The sequence below is a fragment of the Meles meles genome, chromosome 4 (genome assembly GCF_922984935.1).
Source record: "Meles meles chromosome 4, mMelMel3.1 paternal haplotype, whole genome shotgun sequence".
Taxonomy (NCBI): Eukaryota; Metazoa; Chordata; class Mammalia; order Carnivora; family Mustelidae; genus Meles; species Meles meles.
In genome coordinates, this window is record NC_060069.1 from 44,342,922 (window position 1) to 44,359,930 (window position 17,009).

The 17,009-nt window shown below is 39.0% G+C and overlaps 2 protein-coding genes across 13 annotated transcripts in view; one reads left to right on the top strand and one right to left on the bottom strand.

Moving 5' to 3' along the window:
* SENP5 (SUMO specific peptidase 5) overlaps positions 1 to 17,004 on the top strand; it is a 59,319-nt gene extending 42,315 nt beyond the window's left edge. For 3 of the 7 annotated variants that reach the window (XM_046003756.1, XM_046003763.1, XM_046003757.1), the window contains exons 7-10: positions 7,943 to 8,080; positions 10,773 to 10,856; positions 12,312 to 12,362; positions 13,208 to 17,004. In XM_046003756.1, the coding sequence (XP_045859712.1) occupies positions 7,943 to 8,080; positions 10,773 to 10,856; positions 12,312 to 12,362; positions 13,208 to 13,318 (384 nt within the window). In that variant the 3' untranslated portion in view covers positions 13,319 to 17,004. The other 4 variants (XM_046003758.1, XM_046003760.1, XM_046003759.1 and 1 more) reach the window with 4 other exon arrangements.
* NCBP2 (nuclear cap binding protein subunit 2) overlaps positions 1 to 17,009 on the bottom strand; it is a 34,380-nt gene that overhangs the window by 9,341 nt on the left and 8,030 nt on the right. For 2 of the 6 annotated variants that reach the window (XR_006818102.1, XM_046003764.1), the window contains one exon: positions 10,850 to 11,103. The exons of the other annotated variants lie outside the window; for them this stretch is intronic. Coding sequence is in view for 1 of the 2 variants with exons in the window: in XM_046003764.1 (XP_045859720.1) it covers positions 11,010 to 11,103 (94 nt within the window). In the remaining variant the exon portion in view is untranslated. Of the gene's footprint in view, positions 1 to 10,849; positions 11,104 to 17,009 lie in introns of those variants that run through there. 6 annotated transcript variants of the gene reach the window in all.

The following is a 17,009-nucleotide window of genomic DNA, read 5'->3' on the forward strand; positions in this document are numbered from 1 at the left end:
GTATCAAGTAAGTCTGCTGGCACTGTGTTTCCAATAGCATTTGCTCACATTGTTTTATGTCACACTTTGGTAATTCTTGCAGTGTTTAAAACTTTTTAATTATTATATTTCTTATAGTGATCTGTGATCTTTGTTCCTATTATAATAGTCTTGGAGTGCCATGAACTATACCCATATAAGGTGGCAAACTTTATAAATGCTAGGTGTGTTCTGTCCTACCCACTGAGTGTTCCCCATCTCTCCCTCTCCTTGGGCCTCCCTATTCCTAGACACAGGAATATTGAAATTAGGCCAGTAATACCACAGTGTGTTCAAGTTAAATTAACCCTCTATTCAAGTGAAAGGAATAATCACAGAATTATTAAATCAGAATCTATAATTGATTAAGCGTAGTGAGGAAGGGATGTCAGAAGCTAAGACAGGCTAAAAACCAGGCATCTTGTGCCAAACAGCCTAGCTGTGAACACAGAAGAAAAGTTCTTGAAGAAAAAGTGCTACTCCAGTGAACACATGAATGACAAAAAAGTGAAAATAGCCTTATTGCTAAGAACAACAAAAGTTTCGATTGTCTGGATAGAGGATCAAACCAGATACAACACTCCTTTAAGCCAAAGCCTAATCTAGTGCAAGGCCCCAACTCTCTTCAAGAATTTTATGAACACTGAGAGAGGTGAGGGGAAGCTGCAGAAGAAAAGTTGGAAGCCTGCAGAGGTGAGTTCATGAGGGTTAAGGAAAGAAGCCATCTCCGTAACATGAAAGTGTAGGGGGAGGCAGCAGGTGCTGATATAGAAGCTGCAGCAAGTTCTCCAGAAGAGCTAGCTTAGATAACTCCTGAAGGTGTCTACACTAAGCAGCAGATTTTCAGTGCAGATTAAACAGCCTTCTATTGGCAAAAGATACCATCTAGGACCTTCATAGTAAAGAAGAGAAGTCAGAATACTTGGCTCAAAGGACAGACTGGCTCTCTTGTTAGGGAGGGGCTAATGCAGCTGTTGACTTGAAGTTGAAGCCAGTGCTCATTGATTCTGAAAATCCCAGGGCCTTTAAGAATTATGCTGAATCTACTCTCTCTCTGTGTTCTATAAATGGAAAAACAAATCCTTGCTGACAGCACATCCATTTATAACATGGTTTACTGAGTATTTTAAGCCCACTGTTGAGAACTATTGCTCAGAAAGATGTCTTTCAAAATAAGACTGGTCATTGACAATACATCTGATTACCTAAGAGCTCTGATGGAGATGTGTAACAAGGTTAATGTTGTATTCATGCCTGCACAAACCCCGTTTTGCAGCCCATGGATTGAGGAGTAATTTCAACTTTCAGGTTGTATTATTTAAGAAATACATTTCATAAGGCTATACCTGCCATAGATTCCTTGGTTGGATCTGGTCATGGTTAATTGAAAATCTTCTGGAAAGGATTCACCATTCTCGATGCCGTTAAGAACATTTGTGATTCATGGGAAGAGGTCAAAATAGAAACATAATAGGAGTTTGGAGCATGTTTATTCCAACTCTCTTGGATGACTTTGAGGGTTTCAAGATATTAGTGGAAGAACTGACCACAGATATGTGGGAAATAGTAAGGGAACTAGAATTAGAAGTGGAGCCTGAATGGGGCACTGGGTGCTGCAGTCGGTAAAGCGTCCAGCTCTTGGTTTCGGCCCAGGTCGTGGTCTCAGGGTATGTGATTGAGCCCCGCATCTGCCTCTGTGCTCAGAGCAGAGTCTGTTTGAGACTCTCTGCCTCTGCCCCTTCCCCCACTTGCACTCACTCTTTTCTCTCAAATAAACTCTTAAAAAAAAAAATCTTCGAGCCCGAAGATTTGACTGAATTGCTGGAATCTTATGACAAAACTTGAACAGTTGAGGACTTTTTTTTTTTTTAAATTTTTAAAAAGATTTTATTTGAAAGAGAGTGAACATAAGCGGGGGTGGGGCAGACACCCCACTGAGCAGGGAGCCCAATGTGGGGCTTGATCCTATATGACCTGAGTTGAAGGCAGACACTTAATCAACTGAGCCACCCAGGCGCCCTGAGGAATTGCTTCTTACAGATGAGCAAAGAAAATGGTTTCTTGAGATGAAATCTACTTTTGGTGAAGATGCTGTGACAATTGCTGAAAAGACAAGAAAGGATTTAGAGTATTACGTAAACCTGGTTGATAAAGAAGTTCTGTGGGTAAATGCTGTCAAGTAGTATCATATGCTACAGAGGAATTGTTTGTGAAAGGAAGATTCTATCGATGTTGTAAACTTCATTGTTACCCGATTTTAAGAAATTGCCACAGCCACCCAACCTTCTTGATCAGTCAGGAGCCATCAACATTGAGGGAAGACCCTCCCCAACAAAAAGATTATGGCTCCCTGAGAGTGAGTTAGCATTGATGACGGTTGGCATTTTTAGCAGTATTTTTAATTTAAGGTATGTTTATTGTTTAATTAAGGTATGTTTATTGTTTTTTAATTAAGGTATGTTTATTTTATGCTGTATACTTAATAGACTACAGTTTGTGTAAATAAGTTTTATCTGTACTGGGAAACCAAAAAACTCATTTGACTCACTTAATTTCAGTGGTCTGGAACTGAACCCACAGTATCTCTGAGGTATATCTGCATATGCTGTATATGACAAACATAAAATGAACAAGAAAGGTTGAAAACAAAGTGACAGTTAAAGAGGTGCCAGACAAATGTAAACCGAGAGAAAGTGGTAGCCAAAAAGGAGGAATGGCAGTATTAAGAGCAGATAAAGTAGATATTAAGGTAAAAAGTAGATTGTGTGATAAGATTTCAATATATAGAAATCTAACAAAACTACAGAAGGAGACCTTGATAAAATAGTGATAGCAGGAGACTTCTCGTAGTTGGATAGAGGAGGCTGACATAAAACAAAATCATAAAATAATAATACAACCAATACTACATTTAGCTTAATAGCTCTATACTAGATTTTGTAAAAACTGATCATGCATTTATTTGGCCACATAGAAAATTATTACCTATGTTATTCTTTGATCACAGTTCAGTAAAAAATAAAGGTGGCCAAAAAAATCTAACAATCTGAAAATTTTACAGATATGCATATAACTGCATATGAAACACTTGGATCTAAAAACTTTAAAAAGAAATTATATACCAATTGTCTAAAAAGGGATGGAAAGGGGGAACACATCTTACCAAGCACTGTGGAACATAATGAAGGCTGGTTTGAGAAGAAAGTTAATGGCCATAAATGCCTTTATCACTAAAGAAAAAATGAAAAATAGAAGAATTAAGTACTCACTAAATTAGATTATATGAAGATAAATTACAGAATGACCAAGGATTTGAATGCAACAAAAATAAATAAAACCATGAAAGTACTAAGAAAAGTACTAAGAAAGTCCTTACAAGAACTTGCTAAAAATAGTCTCAGGGTAGCTAAGTCTGTTTTCTGTACAACTTAAAAGTTTACAAAAGAAAAATGAATTAATTCAGTTACATAACAAGAAAAATAACTATTTAAAACAGGAGCAGTGTAGGGACACCTGGGTGGCTCAGTTGATTATTAAGCATCCCACTCCTGATTTCAGCTCAGGTCATGATCTCATCATTGTGAGATCAAGTCCTGTGGTCAGGCTTTGTGCTGGGAATGGAGCTTGCTTAAGGTTCTCTCCCTCTGTCCTTTCCTGCACCCCGCTCCCCAGCATGAGAACACTCTAGCTCTCTCTCTCTCTCAAAAAAACAAAAACAAAATGGGAGCAATTGTAAAAACACAAACTGGGAGTGGTACCTGGGTGGCTCGGTTCTTAAGCGACTGCCTTTGGCTCAGGTCATGATCCCAGGGTCCTGGGATTGAGCCCCACATCGAGCTCCCTGCTCGGCGGGAAGCCTGCTTCTCCCTCTTCCATTCCCCCTGCTTGTGTTCCCTCTCTCACTGTCTCTCTCTGGCAAATAAATAAAATCTTAAAAAAAAAAAAAAGACAAACTGGGAAAAAATTAACGTCACAGAACCAATTTTCTTAATGCATAAAGGGTTTATATAAATGGATAAGACAGAGACTTCACCAACTAAATAGAAAAATGGGTGGTAAAGAAAGGGTTATTACTGCTGTGGATATAAATCCTTTGTCAGGTCTAGGTTTTGTGATTTCAGTCTGTAGCTTTTCTGTTTATTTTAAGTGTGTGTTTTGGTAAAGATCTTTAATTTTGAGGATTTCTCCGTATGGATATCTAGTTGTTCCAATGTCATTTGCATTGAAAAGACTTCTCTTTCCTAGTTTAATTGCTTTGGCACCATTGTAGAAAGTCACCTGACCACGTATGTATGGGTCTGTTTCTGCACTTTATGCTCATTTCCATTGACCTCTGTTCTTAGTGTTAATAATACCACAGTTTTGACTGCTGTATCTTTATAGTACATCTTGAAATCAGTGTAAGATGGCTAGATTTATTCTTTTCCCAGACTGGGAATTCTAGGTCTTTTGCATTTTCATATAAATTTTCAAATTAGCTTGTCATTGTTTTTTTAAAGAAAATCTGCTGGATTTTGATTGGGATTGTGTTTATATGTTCGTTTGGGGAGAATAGACATTTTAGCAAGACTTTATCAAGTCTTCCAGTCCATGTATGTGGTGTATGTTCCCTTTATTTTGGCTCTTCATTTTTCTCAGCAGTATTTTGTAATTCTTAGTAGGCAGGTCTTGCACATATTTTTTAAAAATATAACCCCGGTGTGCCTGGGTGGCTCAGTTGGTTAGGCAACTGTGTTTGGCTCGGGTCATGATCCTGGAATTCCGGGATCAAGTTCCACATCAGGCTCCCTGCTTGGTGAGGAGTCTGCTTCTCCCTCTGATCTCTCCCCTCTTGTGCTCTCCCTCTCTCTCTCTCTCTCATTCTCTGGTGGCTCATTCGGTTGAGCCTCTGCCTTCGGCTCAGGTCATGATCTCAGGGTCCTGGGGTCAAGCCCCATGTCTGGCTCTCTGCTCAGCAGGGAGCCTGCTTCCCCCTCTCTCTTCCTGCCTCTCTGCCTACTTGTGATCTCTGTCAAATAAATAAATAAAATCTTGAAAAAAAACCCTAAGGATTTCATATTTCTGAAACTTATATAAATAGAATTTTTAAATTGAAAAAAAACCCTAAGGATTTCATATTTCTGAAACTTATATAAATAGAATTTTTAAATGTTATCTTCCAGTTGTTTGGTATGAATTGACCTCATAGCCATTGACCTTACTGGAGTCACTGGTTCTAGGAGCTTTTTTGCTTTTTTTTAAGATTTACTTATTTATTTTGGAGAGAGTGAGCGAGAGAGAGCGCATGTGTACGTGTTGGGGGAGGGGCAGACAGAAGGAGAAAGAGTGATTCTCAAGCCAGACACTGCTGAGGACAGAGCCCAATACAGGGCTCAGTCCCACAACCACAGGATCATGACCTGAGCTGAAATCAGGAGTCAGCCAGTTTGTCAGCTGAGCCACCCAGGCACTCCTACTCTAGGAGCTTTTTTGTAGATTGTCAGATTTTCATAATCATGTCTGTAAGTAGTGTTTTATTTCCTCCATTCTAAACTGTATGCCATTTTTTATTGCCTCATTGCACTGGCTGGGACTTCTCTTAGAATGTCTGCCTTATTCTCAATCTTAGGAGAAAAGCATTCAGTCTTTCCCTAGTATTTGTGATGTCAATCAGAGGGTTGCTGCTTCTGTTGTTTTTAAGATTCATATTTATTTTAGAGAGCACACATGAGTGGGAGAAGGGGCAGAGGGTGAGAATCCCCACTGAGTGTAGAGCCCAGAGCAGGGCTCAGTCCCGTGACCCATGAGATAATGACCTGAGCGGAAACCAAGAGTCAGAGACTCAACTGGCTGAGCCAACCAGGCACCCATGTGGGATTTTTTTGTAGGTAATCTTTATCAGGTTAAGTAAGTTTTGCTCCTATTCCTAGTTTGCTGAGAGTTTTTTTTTGAAGGTTTTATTTATTTGACAGACAGAGATCACAAGTAGGCAGAGAGACAAGCAGAGAGAGAGGAGGAGGCAGGCTCCCTGCAGAGCAGAGAGCTCGATGCGTGGCTCGATCCCAGGACCCTGGGATCATGACCCAAGCTAAAGGCCTCTGAGCCACCCAGGCACCCCTTGTTGTTTTTAATCCTAAATTGATATTGAGTTTTATCAAATGCTTTTCCTTCATCTAAGGAGAGGTTCCTATGCTTTTTCATCTTTATTCCTTAAATGGAATCCAGAGTGATGGAACAGCACCACTCTTGAGACATTAACAGTCTCAGGGCCACATGATGGCTCTGGAAGTTTCAGCTTGATCATGACATAAGTTTGCTTCTGTTTACAGAGCATGGGTTAAAGCAGATCACATGATAGGACTATATTCTTCACCTGGGAGGGATAGTGAAGCTTCTGTGTACTCCTTTTACGGGGAGGACAACAAATTGGGATCAACCAATATAATCTTCCACATGTATCACTCTTAATTGTATGTATAAAGTGTGTGTTGGGGGCGAGTGCCTGGGTGGTTTAGTCATTTAAGTGTCGACTCTTGGTTTTGGCTCAGGTCATGATCTCGGGGTCGTGAGATTGAACCCTGCACTAGGCTCTGCGCTCGGCACAGAGTTTGCTTGAGATTCTCTCTCTGCCTCTCACCCCACTCATGTTCTTGAGTATGTTCTCTCTCAGAATCTCTGAGAGAAAAAAAAGTATGAGAAAATGTTAAAAAGAAAAATTATCTGGAAAGATACACACTGAAGTGTATTTTTTTCTGTATTTCAAAAATTTTTAATTGAGAAGAATATAAATTTGGTCTCTTTTAATATTGTATTTTAGATGAGAGTCCTTGTTTTAGATACAATTTATGCATTGGGAAGGACCAGCTGTCCTTATATTCCCTTCTGTCCACCTCACTTCTCAGGTTAATGGATGTAAAAATTGGAAAAGTAGAACTGCTAAAGTGATTTGCTCCAAGATCATGTTGACTAGTAGATTCATCTAGAGCAGGACATTACCTGAATATCAGAAAGCAAGGAAGGCTTGAGAAATACCTTGTAAGAATGTGATGTAGTTGAAAATAGCCTTGTGATTGTTTTAACCTATGGAATCAATAAAAACAAAAACAAAAAAAAAAAAACACCTCAAAAAATATCTGAAAAAAGAAATTCATTCACTTTTTTACAAGTGTTTATTGAGCACCTACTACTTTAACAACCAATCCACAACTGGGGTTTTGAATGGAAGAGTAAATATTTCTAGATTGTAAAAGATGTGTAAATAATTATTAAGGCTATTTTTCTCAATTTCAATATCTGGGAAACCTGAGCGTAGTGAAAATGGTGATAGTTAAGATTCACTGGCTACATGTAATGTGTGAAAGCAGTCTTACACATCTTACATGTATTATCACTCTCAACAGCTTCATAAGGTAGATATTGTTATCTGTAATTTATAGTTGAAGAAATCAAGTAACAAAGAAGCTACAAAAATTGCCAAAGTCATCTTGCCAGTAGGTGGAGGAGGTGTAATTAACCAGACTTAACTTCCAAGCCCATGATCATAACTATGATATGGAGTCTATAAAAAGAAGGCTTATAGTCTGCTGTTTTCTAATACCATGATTCCTTTCTCAGTAAGAATTGAGTCAAAGTCAAATGTGTACACAAGAAAATTAAGCATAAAAGTAAGAGGCTAAGCAATGTTAACTACTTGAAAAGGTGTATGCACAGGTGTGTCAGGTTAAATGTGAAGTGGTACTTTCTAGATCTTCAGTTTTCTTATTGTCTATTAAGGCTTAGTAGTTACAAGCATGAGCCTTTAGATTCCAGCCTGGGTTCAAATTCTGGCTTCACCACTTTCTGCTTTTATGGCCGTGGGCGGGTCAAAAGTCAGTAAACGGAAGCTGCTGCCATTGTTCTTTTGGATAGTCTGTGGTGATGGCTGCATTTTTTTCTTTTTAATCAGGTGGATTTGTTTAAAAAGAGTCTTCTGTTGATTCCTATTCACCTGGAAGTCCACTGGTCTCTCATTACCGTGACACTCTCTAATCGAATTATTTCATTTTATGATTCCCAAGGCATCCATTTTAAGTTTTGTGTAGAGGTAAGTTAATATACTGCTTGTATTTTCTCATTTATCTTGTGATCAAACAGTATCTTAGAATAGCAGAAGTCAGTCTGATAGAGCATCAGTTTCTGTCATGCAGATTTTCAAAAATGTTGGGAGAGATAAGGACTACTGCAAGAGGAATCCCCGGGTTGGGGGGAGGTAGCTGTCTGTGATCTGGATCCCCCCTCTGAGATACATGCCCTATTTAGATTTTGTCAAATATTTTCCTGCCTTCCCATAAAGCTACATTTTGTATGTGGACAGAAATCGTTTTCTTTGGTTTCTCTTAGAGCTGTAATGGGCTTGTAGCTTCAAAATAACATGCAGAATGAGATAATCAAGAGAATCAGCTGGCAAAATATGAGAGCTCAACTAACAGGAGTTCAACAGGATGGTAGGAGGCAAAGCAAGAAAAAAATCAATAGGTTCCCTGATTTTCTCTAAGAAGGATGAGTTAGGAAATTCAACTAAAAACAAGATTCCATTTTCAAAAGCAACAAAGATGTAAATTGCCCAGGAGTATACCCTAGCAAAAATTATGGAAGTTGTTTAAGATGAAAAAACTATATTTAAAGGAACTCTGGGCAGATGGAAAGATAGGAAGACTCAGTATTAGAAAGAGATCAGTTATCCTCAAATTAATATATACCCATTTGTCATAATCAGTTTCCCAAGAGGATTTTGAATGAAACCTGATAAGCTTATCGTAAAACCCATATTGCAGAATTCATAGCATGAACAATGGGGGAAGGAATCCTTGGTCTACTACATATCAAACCATAAACACAGTTTTAATAAATAAAACTGTATTTATATTGGCTTAGGAATAGACAAGTAAATTGGTGGAACAACACAGAGAATCCAGAAATTTCTCATGTATATGAGGGAACCTGGTATATGATAAGATTGGGAAAAGACAGGCTATTCAGTATATGCTGTTGTGAAAAGCAGCTGTCTATTTGGAAAAGTAAAATACAGCTCCTTCACACTATTTGTATAAACAAATTCCACATAAAACAATGACCTAAATATAAAACACAAAACTCTAAAAGAATAAAATACAGAAAATTTTAAGTTCTTGGATTAGGGAAGGATTTCTTACATAGAACCATAAAAGCAAAAAAAGACATAGAAGAACACACTGATAAATTGGACCATAATTCAGAACTTCTGTATGCCATGAAATTCACAGATAAGGGTAGACGTGGGGAAAATGTTTGTGACATATATAATAATCACTACCCAGAATATATAAAGAACTCCTACAAATGAATAAAAGGACTTAATAGAAATGGACAAAGGTTAAATTAAATAATTTTTAGGAAGAATGCAAACAGCCTATCAACACATGGAGAGATGATCAGTCTTACCAGAAGTACAGGAAATGCAAAATAAAACTGTATCAGGGCTCCATGTTTTGCCTGTTAGGCAAGTTTGATGGTATTCAGGTGTTTATGTGGATATAAGGAAACCAGCTTTCCTATTTTCTGATGGAGTCTATGAATTGATATAGCAAGCCCCTTGGGGGGAATTAAAATTCTGATCAGTTTTAAGTGTTTTATAAATTTATAAAGGTGTATGTCCTAGAAGCGTCTGGCTACCTCAAGTCAGTGGCATATGCACTCATTTCAGGGTCATGAGTTCAAGCCCCATGTTGAGCATGCAGCCTATCAAAAAAAAAAAAGCACATCCGATTGCACACCAGCTCTGTTTCTTGGTATCTGCTCCATAAAAATGCTTGTGTATGTATGTGCACAATGATAGGGCAAGTACCAGGATGTTCACTGCAGCATTACTGATAGTAAAAAAATCAAAACCACCTAAATTTAGCTCTACCAACAGAATAGTTAAATACACTATAGTATATTCATACTGTTAAACTGACCATAGCAGTTAAAAAAAAATACAGATTTCCACATCCTAACATGGAAAGATCTCCAAAATGTACTGGGTTTTAAAAGGCAAGTTGCAGAATGATGTGGTAGAATATGTATGCATGTGTGTACATGCACGTGTGCATCAACACACAGTTGTATGTATAAACATACTTCATATTCAGAGGGGTTAGTTTAAGTCCTGTAACGTCTGACTTCATCTTAGATGCATGCAGAGCGCGCTATGGATGTAGAAGGCACAAGGAAAGTTTGAAACTCTGATAGGCTTCATCCTGGTAGAGATTTCTGCAGTGGACTTGACTGTATTCAGTATCCAGAATGGGTTTCAGTATAACTTTCTAGAAACTGCATTATACCTTTACCTACAGCCCTCAAAATACAGAGTATCTAAGGCTGGGAATGTTTTTCATTTAGTTCCAGTTATTGATTTCTGCCATGGGTTCCTTCTTTGTACTGAGCATTGGCAGACTTTTTTCTTGCCAGTATTTATTTAAATTTCTCATTCAGCAAGTTGGCTTACTGCTGGAAAAGGCTGACCATCTTATAAAAAGTTCCAATTAAAACATATACGGGTGTCCACAGCCTAAATGCATATCTGAGTATAGAAGGTCTGAGTCACTGTGAAGTGAAAGGTCAGAAATAAGGTTCAGCTTAAACTTTAAACTCTAATGCAGACTTTGCCCAGTGGTGGGGCCACAGCCTCCTCCTTTGCTTCTATCTGCTGTGGGCAGGTTCCATTTTTCACCAACTGATGGAACACAGCATCTGTGTTGTGGTTTCTTTTTAACCAGAATATAAGAAAGTATTTGCTGACTGAAGCCAGAGAAAAAAATAGACCTGAATTTCTTCAGGGTTGGCAGACTGCTGTTACAAAGGTAAGTATGTGACAAAAATGAAAACTCAGGCATGTCAGGGGGATGGAATCATCTTAGGGGTGGGTGTCTTTAAGAAGCATTTTAAGACTGATGATGGAGATAACCAGTTAGAGTCTTGAGGCTGCAGAGGGGCAGCTTAGAGTAAACCTCTGTTTAGTATTGATCATCTAGCGGCTTCGTTTCCCAGTGCTTGTGGGGAGCAAATTTACTCATTTCTTCCTTGGGGCAGCTGCTAATGATATGAATGCTGTATAGGGGGGAAAAAAGAAAAAAATAGATATGTAACTTTTTTCTTTTGGTGGTGCCTGCCTCTTGCCTCTTATTTCCAGATGACCCACATAGACCCAGAGAAATGCTGAAATGGCCATTTGGATCCACTAAGGGAGGAAGTGCACTGGGCTTCTTACCAGGCATTTGGGGAAGACAGTGTCTTGAGTGTTTCAATCTGAAAGCAGCACTACGTTTGCCCTATAGATACTCAGGCTATACGTGGGGCAGAGTGCCCAGGCATGTCTTCTCATTGCTGTCGCAGATACCCGTGTCTTAACATTTTATGGTCACTGCTTTATTGTTTTCAAAGTGTTTTTGCCTGTGTGATCTCATGTGATCCTTACAACCTGTGAGGTAGGCAGATTGGTCATTTAGGGATGAGCATCTTTATTCTGTAGGTGAGAAAACTGAAGCATAGGTGTGACCTTCCCCAAAGGCCATCAGAACTATTCAGAGTCAAGTCCTTGACCTCAGGTCTGTCTGGATCACTGAACACAATCTTAAAGAGGTAGAGTCTTGAAAGAAACTTTAAGCCAAACCCAAAAGGACCAGATTTGTTCATCCTTGAACTGTACTGAATGCTAAGGTTTAAAAGCATAAATTTTCTTTTAATAACCTAGTCTTTTAGTTTAAACCAGAATTGAATTTGTACATTTCCTAAATTTACAGAATATCCAGGTACTCTAAATTTAGTCAGGATCTTTCATACTCCCATTTTAGGCAGAATACATATCTAGTTCTTTTGGAAACCTGCTTATCTTTATGGTCTCTCTGAAAAAGTAAAGATTTGTGTAGTAGGAGATCAAAAGTGGAGATTGCTAAGCAGGATCGTTAGGAAGTATTCAGAGTCGAGGCATATGCTTTTTGATCCACAATCCTATTTTGGTCAGTAATCTGACAGCAGAACTCGTAATCCAAATGGAAGTTTTAAAGTGGGATTTTGATTTCCTATTTCTCCCATTTAGGCAAAATGTTCTATAAATTACAGTTGGTTGCTTGCTCTTTTGATATGGCTAGATACTTCCATAAAATCCCATACTTTAAATACCAAAGGTATATACCAGTACACCAGCAGTCTTGGACAGAGATGGATTTTTGTCTTTTGCTCATCTTTCCATAAAAACAAATTATCTGAAGACAAGTACTTGGATTTTATTTTAATGATCATTTTGTTTTTCTCTTTAGTGTATTCCACAACAGAAAAATGACAGTGACTGTGGAGTCTTTGTGCTCCAGGTAAAGATATCTCTTTTTCCAGAATTTAGGATGTGTGAATTAAAATTTGTTGGGCTTAGACAGATGGGAGCCCCTGTGGTATGTACCTGGCACTAGGAACAGGTAACAGAGTATTTCCTCCTTCCCTTCCTTTGTTGCTGGCGAGCTATAGATTCTACACTTTCAGATGCTTTATCTTTAGAAGCACCACCTTCTAAAGCCAAGAATGAACAACAGGTATCCACCTCTTAACAGAGGTTATTAGTAAGGCACACTGGAGACTGATCTGAATCTGTATTGTAAACCCTTGGCATTTGCAGAATTAACTATTTTTTTTAGCCATTGGCAAGTAGTCTTTAACCAGAGTAAAAGCTACATTTTAAGTAAGGGCCACATTCAAAAACTGCTTTCTCCTGCTGTGAGTTCCTTAGTGATCTTTAAGGGCTACTGAAAATTTTGTTAAACATTATATTTACAAAGGAAATTGTATATAATTCATGAGCTTAGAGATCTGCAAAGATCATGAAAGATGGGCTCATTCCTCTGACTCATGAACGTCTTGGGTTTGAAAACAAACTGAGGGTCTAGCTGCCGTCTCTGCACGATACACCTCTAGGAGAACTGGAGCCTATTTTATCAGTTTCTGCTTCTTACAGTCTTGTGTGGCCAAAGGGGAGTCCCCAAGTGAGATACTTACCAGGGAAGGTGACTCTAATTTGGAGGTAAATGTTTTAAAGCAATGTGTTTTACATCCAAACTTTAAAATGCTGCCTTAGACCCTATTTTATTAGGTCTGCATCTGGGAAAATACACTGGGCTGCTTCCTAGCTCCACATGCCACTTAAGTGTTTCTGCGACCTTTGCAGTACTGCAAGTGCCTCGCCTTAGAGCAGCCTTTCCAGTTTTCCCAAGAGGACATGCCCCGAGTGCGGAAGAGGATTTACAAGGAGCTGTGTGAGTGCCGGCTCATGGACTGAAACTCAGCAGGGACTCTGGGAGGTCTGACCAAGTTGAAGCAGATGGTTTGTTACTTGAATCTCCAAACACTTATTTGAATTTTTACAGATATTTCAGATCAGTGGTGTTGGGCCACTATTGTTACCTCAAATTTGTTTTTTTGCCCTATTCATTTCTCTAGCTACCGTGTACTATTTTTTAATGTTCAGTTTGGTTTCATTTTTAATTTTATGGATTCCGTGTGTTTCCCCCCATATTTAATATTTATTATCCAAACGCATGCATATAGACAGAGCATGCAGTGCAGAGTATTAAAAAAAAAAAAAAAAAAAAGCCTAGTAGATTTGGTGCGGCTTTTGAAACTTAGTTAGACGTGGACTGAGTACAGGTTTAAAATTTAATCCCAGAACCTAAAAGTGCAGGATGTTTTTCATTCAACATAACTCTGAGAATGATAGTTGTTCCCTGGGGCATAAAGGGTAGCTAGGAGTGGTGGTTTTGACAAAGCCGGTCCTTTTACCTGCTGCACCTTTCACTGACTTCCCTCTCCCAAGTGAGTCTTGCCGAGTGAGTTGCATTCCTTTTGAAGGGTGAGAAGAAAGTGGTCAAAACCTGACTGGTGTGTTCTGTTTAGAGAGGCACATATAAAGCGCAGTGCCTACTTTGGGAAGAGTTGATTGAGGTGGGAGAAAAAGACAACTTTGGATGTCCAGTTAAGACATGAGAAATTTCAGTCTTGGCTTTAAGAATTGTAACAAAAAGGCCTAAGTCTTATGAAGGCTTTGGCTGGAACACTGAATTCTCTGGATTTTTGGTTTTGGCCTATTAAAAATGTTAATATCCATTAAACTAGTGGTCAGACACATGAGAATTCAGCCTGAGTACAAGCTGTTATCCTTGTGTGGTCTCCCATATGGAAGAAATTAAGATTTGCCAAACATCTTTTTTTTCCCAAAGGTGTTTAAAATATGAATCTTCAAAACTAAAGACTGACCAGGTCTTTTGCAGCTGGGTAGGGAGGAGAGAAGAGGAAGGGTAACAAGACTGGACTGCAGAGGAGCACAGCAGATAATGTGTTTTGCTCTTCCCTCTGGTCATCTCAGCAGCATGCAAGGCTCCTCATCTGGCCTCTCCTGACCACCCTGAGACTCTAGCGCTGGGGTCCTTTTTTTTTTTTTCTCTTCTATCAGCCTCGCCTACTGGAGGAAAGTGGAAGTGACCCTGTCCTTACGCTTAGCTGCAGTAGGATTAAAGTAATGGATCTTGCATCTTTATTCTAGCCTTTTGTGATACTTGAAAGGAAAGGGAATCTGGAAAGATGCATGTTAAATTACCCAATTATCTGAACTGGGGCAGAAAAAAACCACAAAGGTGTATGTAAGAGTCTCAGAAGTTTACACAGAATACCAAGTAAATGACAGAAGATACTTGGCATTATGCCTGTTTAGGTGTGAGTATTGAAAATAAGCAGCTGAAACATGCAGTTTGAACTTGGCCAGAAGGTGAGGTTGCCAGCAGTCGAGGGTAGAGTCCGAACATGTTTACACGCAGGGTTCCCACTCCCAGACATTCCAAGCACCAACACCAATGTTTACATTGTAAAGAGCCCCAGTACTCTCCAGAGCCCTCTGGACTTACTGTAAAACCAGCTCAGTATTCCTTACTGCGATCAGAGGCACTTTATGCTGCTACAGTTAGGGTTATGTCATCATTAACAAAGAGGACAGTTTAAGCAGGGAGGATATCGTCTTGAGGTTTTCTGAAGTAATTACCCACACGTGAAGTTCTTTCAGATCTGCATGTAAGACATTTGCCTAACTTTTGTGGGGTAAGGAGACAGTTATACAAAGTAGCCAGTATAACTAGGCTGTGGACTCTCAGTATCTTAAACTTCAGAGCTCCAGTTCACCTCCTCACTGACAGAACCAGGTATGTAGAAGAGACACCAACAAAACTGAATCTTCATGTCCCAAACTTGAATTGCCATTTCCTACAGTCCGAGAAATGGTCACCCTCTGGGTGCTGAGGCAAGCAGGGGTGCACATAGGTAACTAAAGTGAACTGTCCAAGGCCAGCTTCCCTTTTACTTCCACTTTAATAAGGCGCCTTGAGGTGTACTGTCCAGCATGCTTTTGCCTAAATGTCAAATATTTTAAGAATGTGATTCAAAATGTTTCTCTGTTCGTGGAACTTGGTTTTAGCACACATAGTTGCTTTTCCCCCCTATTCTCATGATTAGGTGTGAACCTCAAGCCCCATATCAGAAGGGCCTTTGTCCTGATGTTTGCAATAATTTCTTCCTTGCAACAAAGACGTTTTTGAAATGTAGTCTGGACTGCTGGTGGAAGAGGCAGGCATTACTGTCACTAGCTTGGCACTAAATTGTTTGGGTGCCCACAAGGTGAGCAGCCCTTACGCTTTTAGGATTAAGTGCAGGCCTTGTACAAACTAAAAGCTGCTTACAATGTGCCTTCAAGCTGTGCCCAGTCCTGTCCATCAACAAACTTATTATAGTTCTTTCTTTCCAGTGATTTATCCTTACATTAAATCTATAGCAATGAATATAGATTTAATTGACCTTTTAGTTGAGTTCTCTTAAGGGACCCTAAGGAAGGGAAAAGCAGCAGTTGCTGCCAAAAGTCCCCAAATCACTTTTTGGTTTTGCACTGTATTTTCTACTTATCACTGAATATGAGTGACACCGGTCATGCTGGATTCATAGTTGGAACAGAACAACAGCCCTAACTGGGACACAGCCATCACTAGTCTAGAGCTGCCCTTTTTCTCTGCAGTTTTGGTTCACTGCTTCCCTGCATTAGAAGTGCTGACTGGGAGAGCTCTGGGTGTATCAGACCCTTCAGGCGTGCTAATAGTGTGAACTGAATATACTGACTACCTGCTCTGTTTAATTATGTTAAGAAACCGAACTAATCAGCAGTTGTAAAACACCTGCTTTTATTACATGTGAGGCTCTGCCTCCTGGCCTATAGATAATTAAGATCTAGGGAATATATCATCAGAGAAGTGCTAATTGTATTTGGGTGTTACAAAAACAGGCCTAGATAAGCTGTTCACTTAAATGGTACCTTTTGGTCAGAAAAAGAATTTATTTAAAGATTGTGATCATGTAAAATTACTCAAACCTTCTAGCAAAAATATTTTTTTGAAAAATAAACTAAATACCTTTATAAATGTGTGTTCTCTTGAATAACATGTACTTCAAAGGCATGTTCTTGTCATGACAAGGCTCATTTATGAACAGTGACCAGTATAGGCCTACGCAGCCTACCCTTCCGTAACACTGCCCAGCAGAATTTTCTGCAATGATGGCAGGGTTCTCTAAGCATCACTAGTGGCTACCATATTAGGTACCTGTCAAATCACAAAACAGACACGCAAATTCACCTTACTCCTAAATATTCCAGAGTAAGAGTTCCAGTGTCACTCTTTTTATAGGTGACGTGTGGGCAGAGACAATGATAATTGGGTCTGACAATTCAAACGTCTGTGGTTTTAAGGCCTGTAGAAATCTGAGTTAGGTTTTACTACAAAATTATAAAATACATTAATTCAAACTATAGTGTGAAAGAAATTTTCAAAATGATATATCCTCATTAAACATCTGCAGATGGTTCTTTCCTAAGCACTTACAAATAGTTATAGCTCTTAATAATCCAAATAATCAGGTTGAATTTAATGTGAGAACCTATA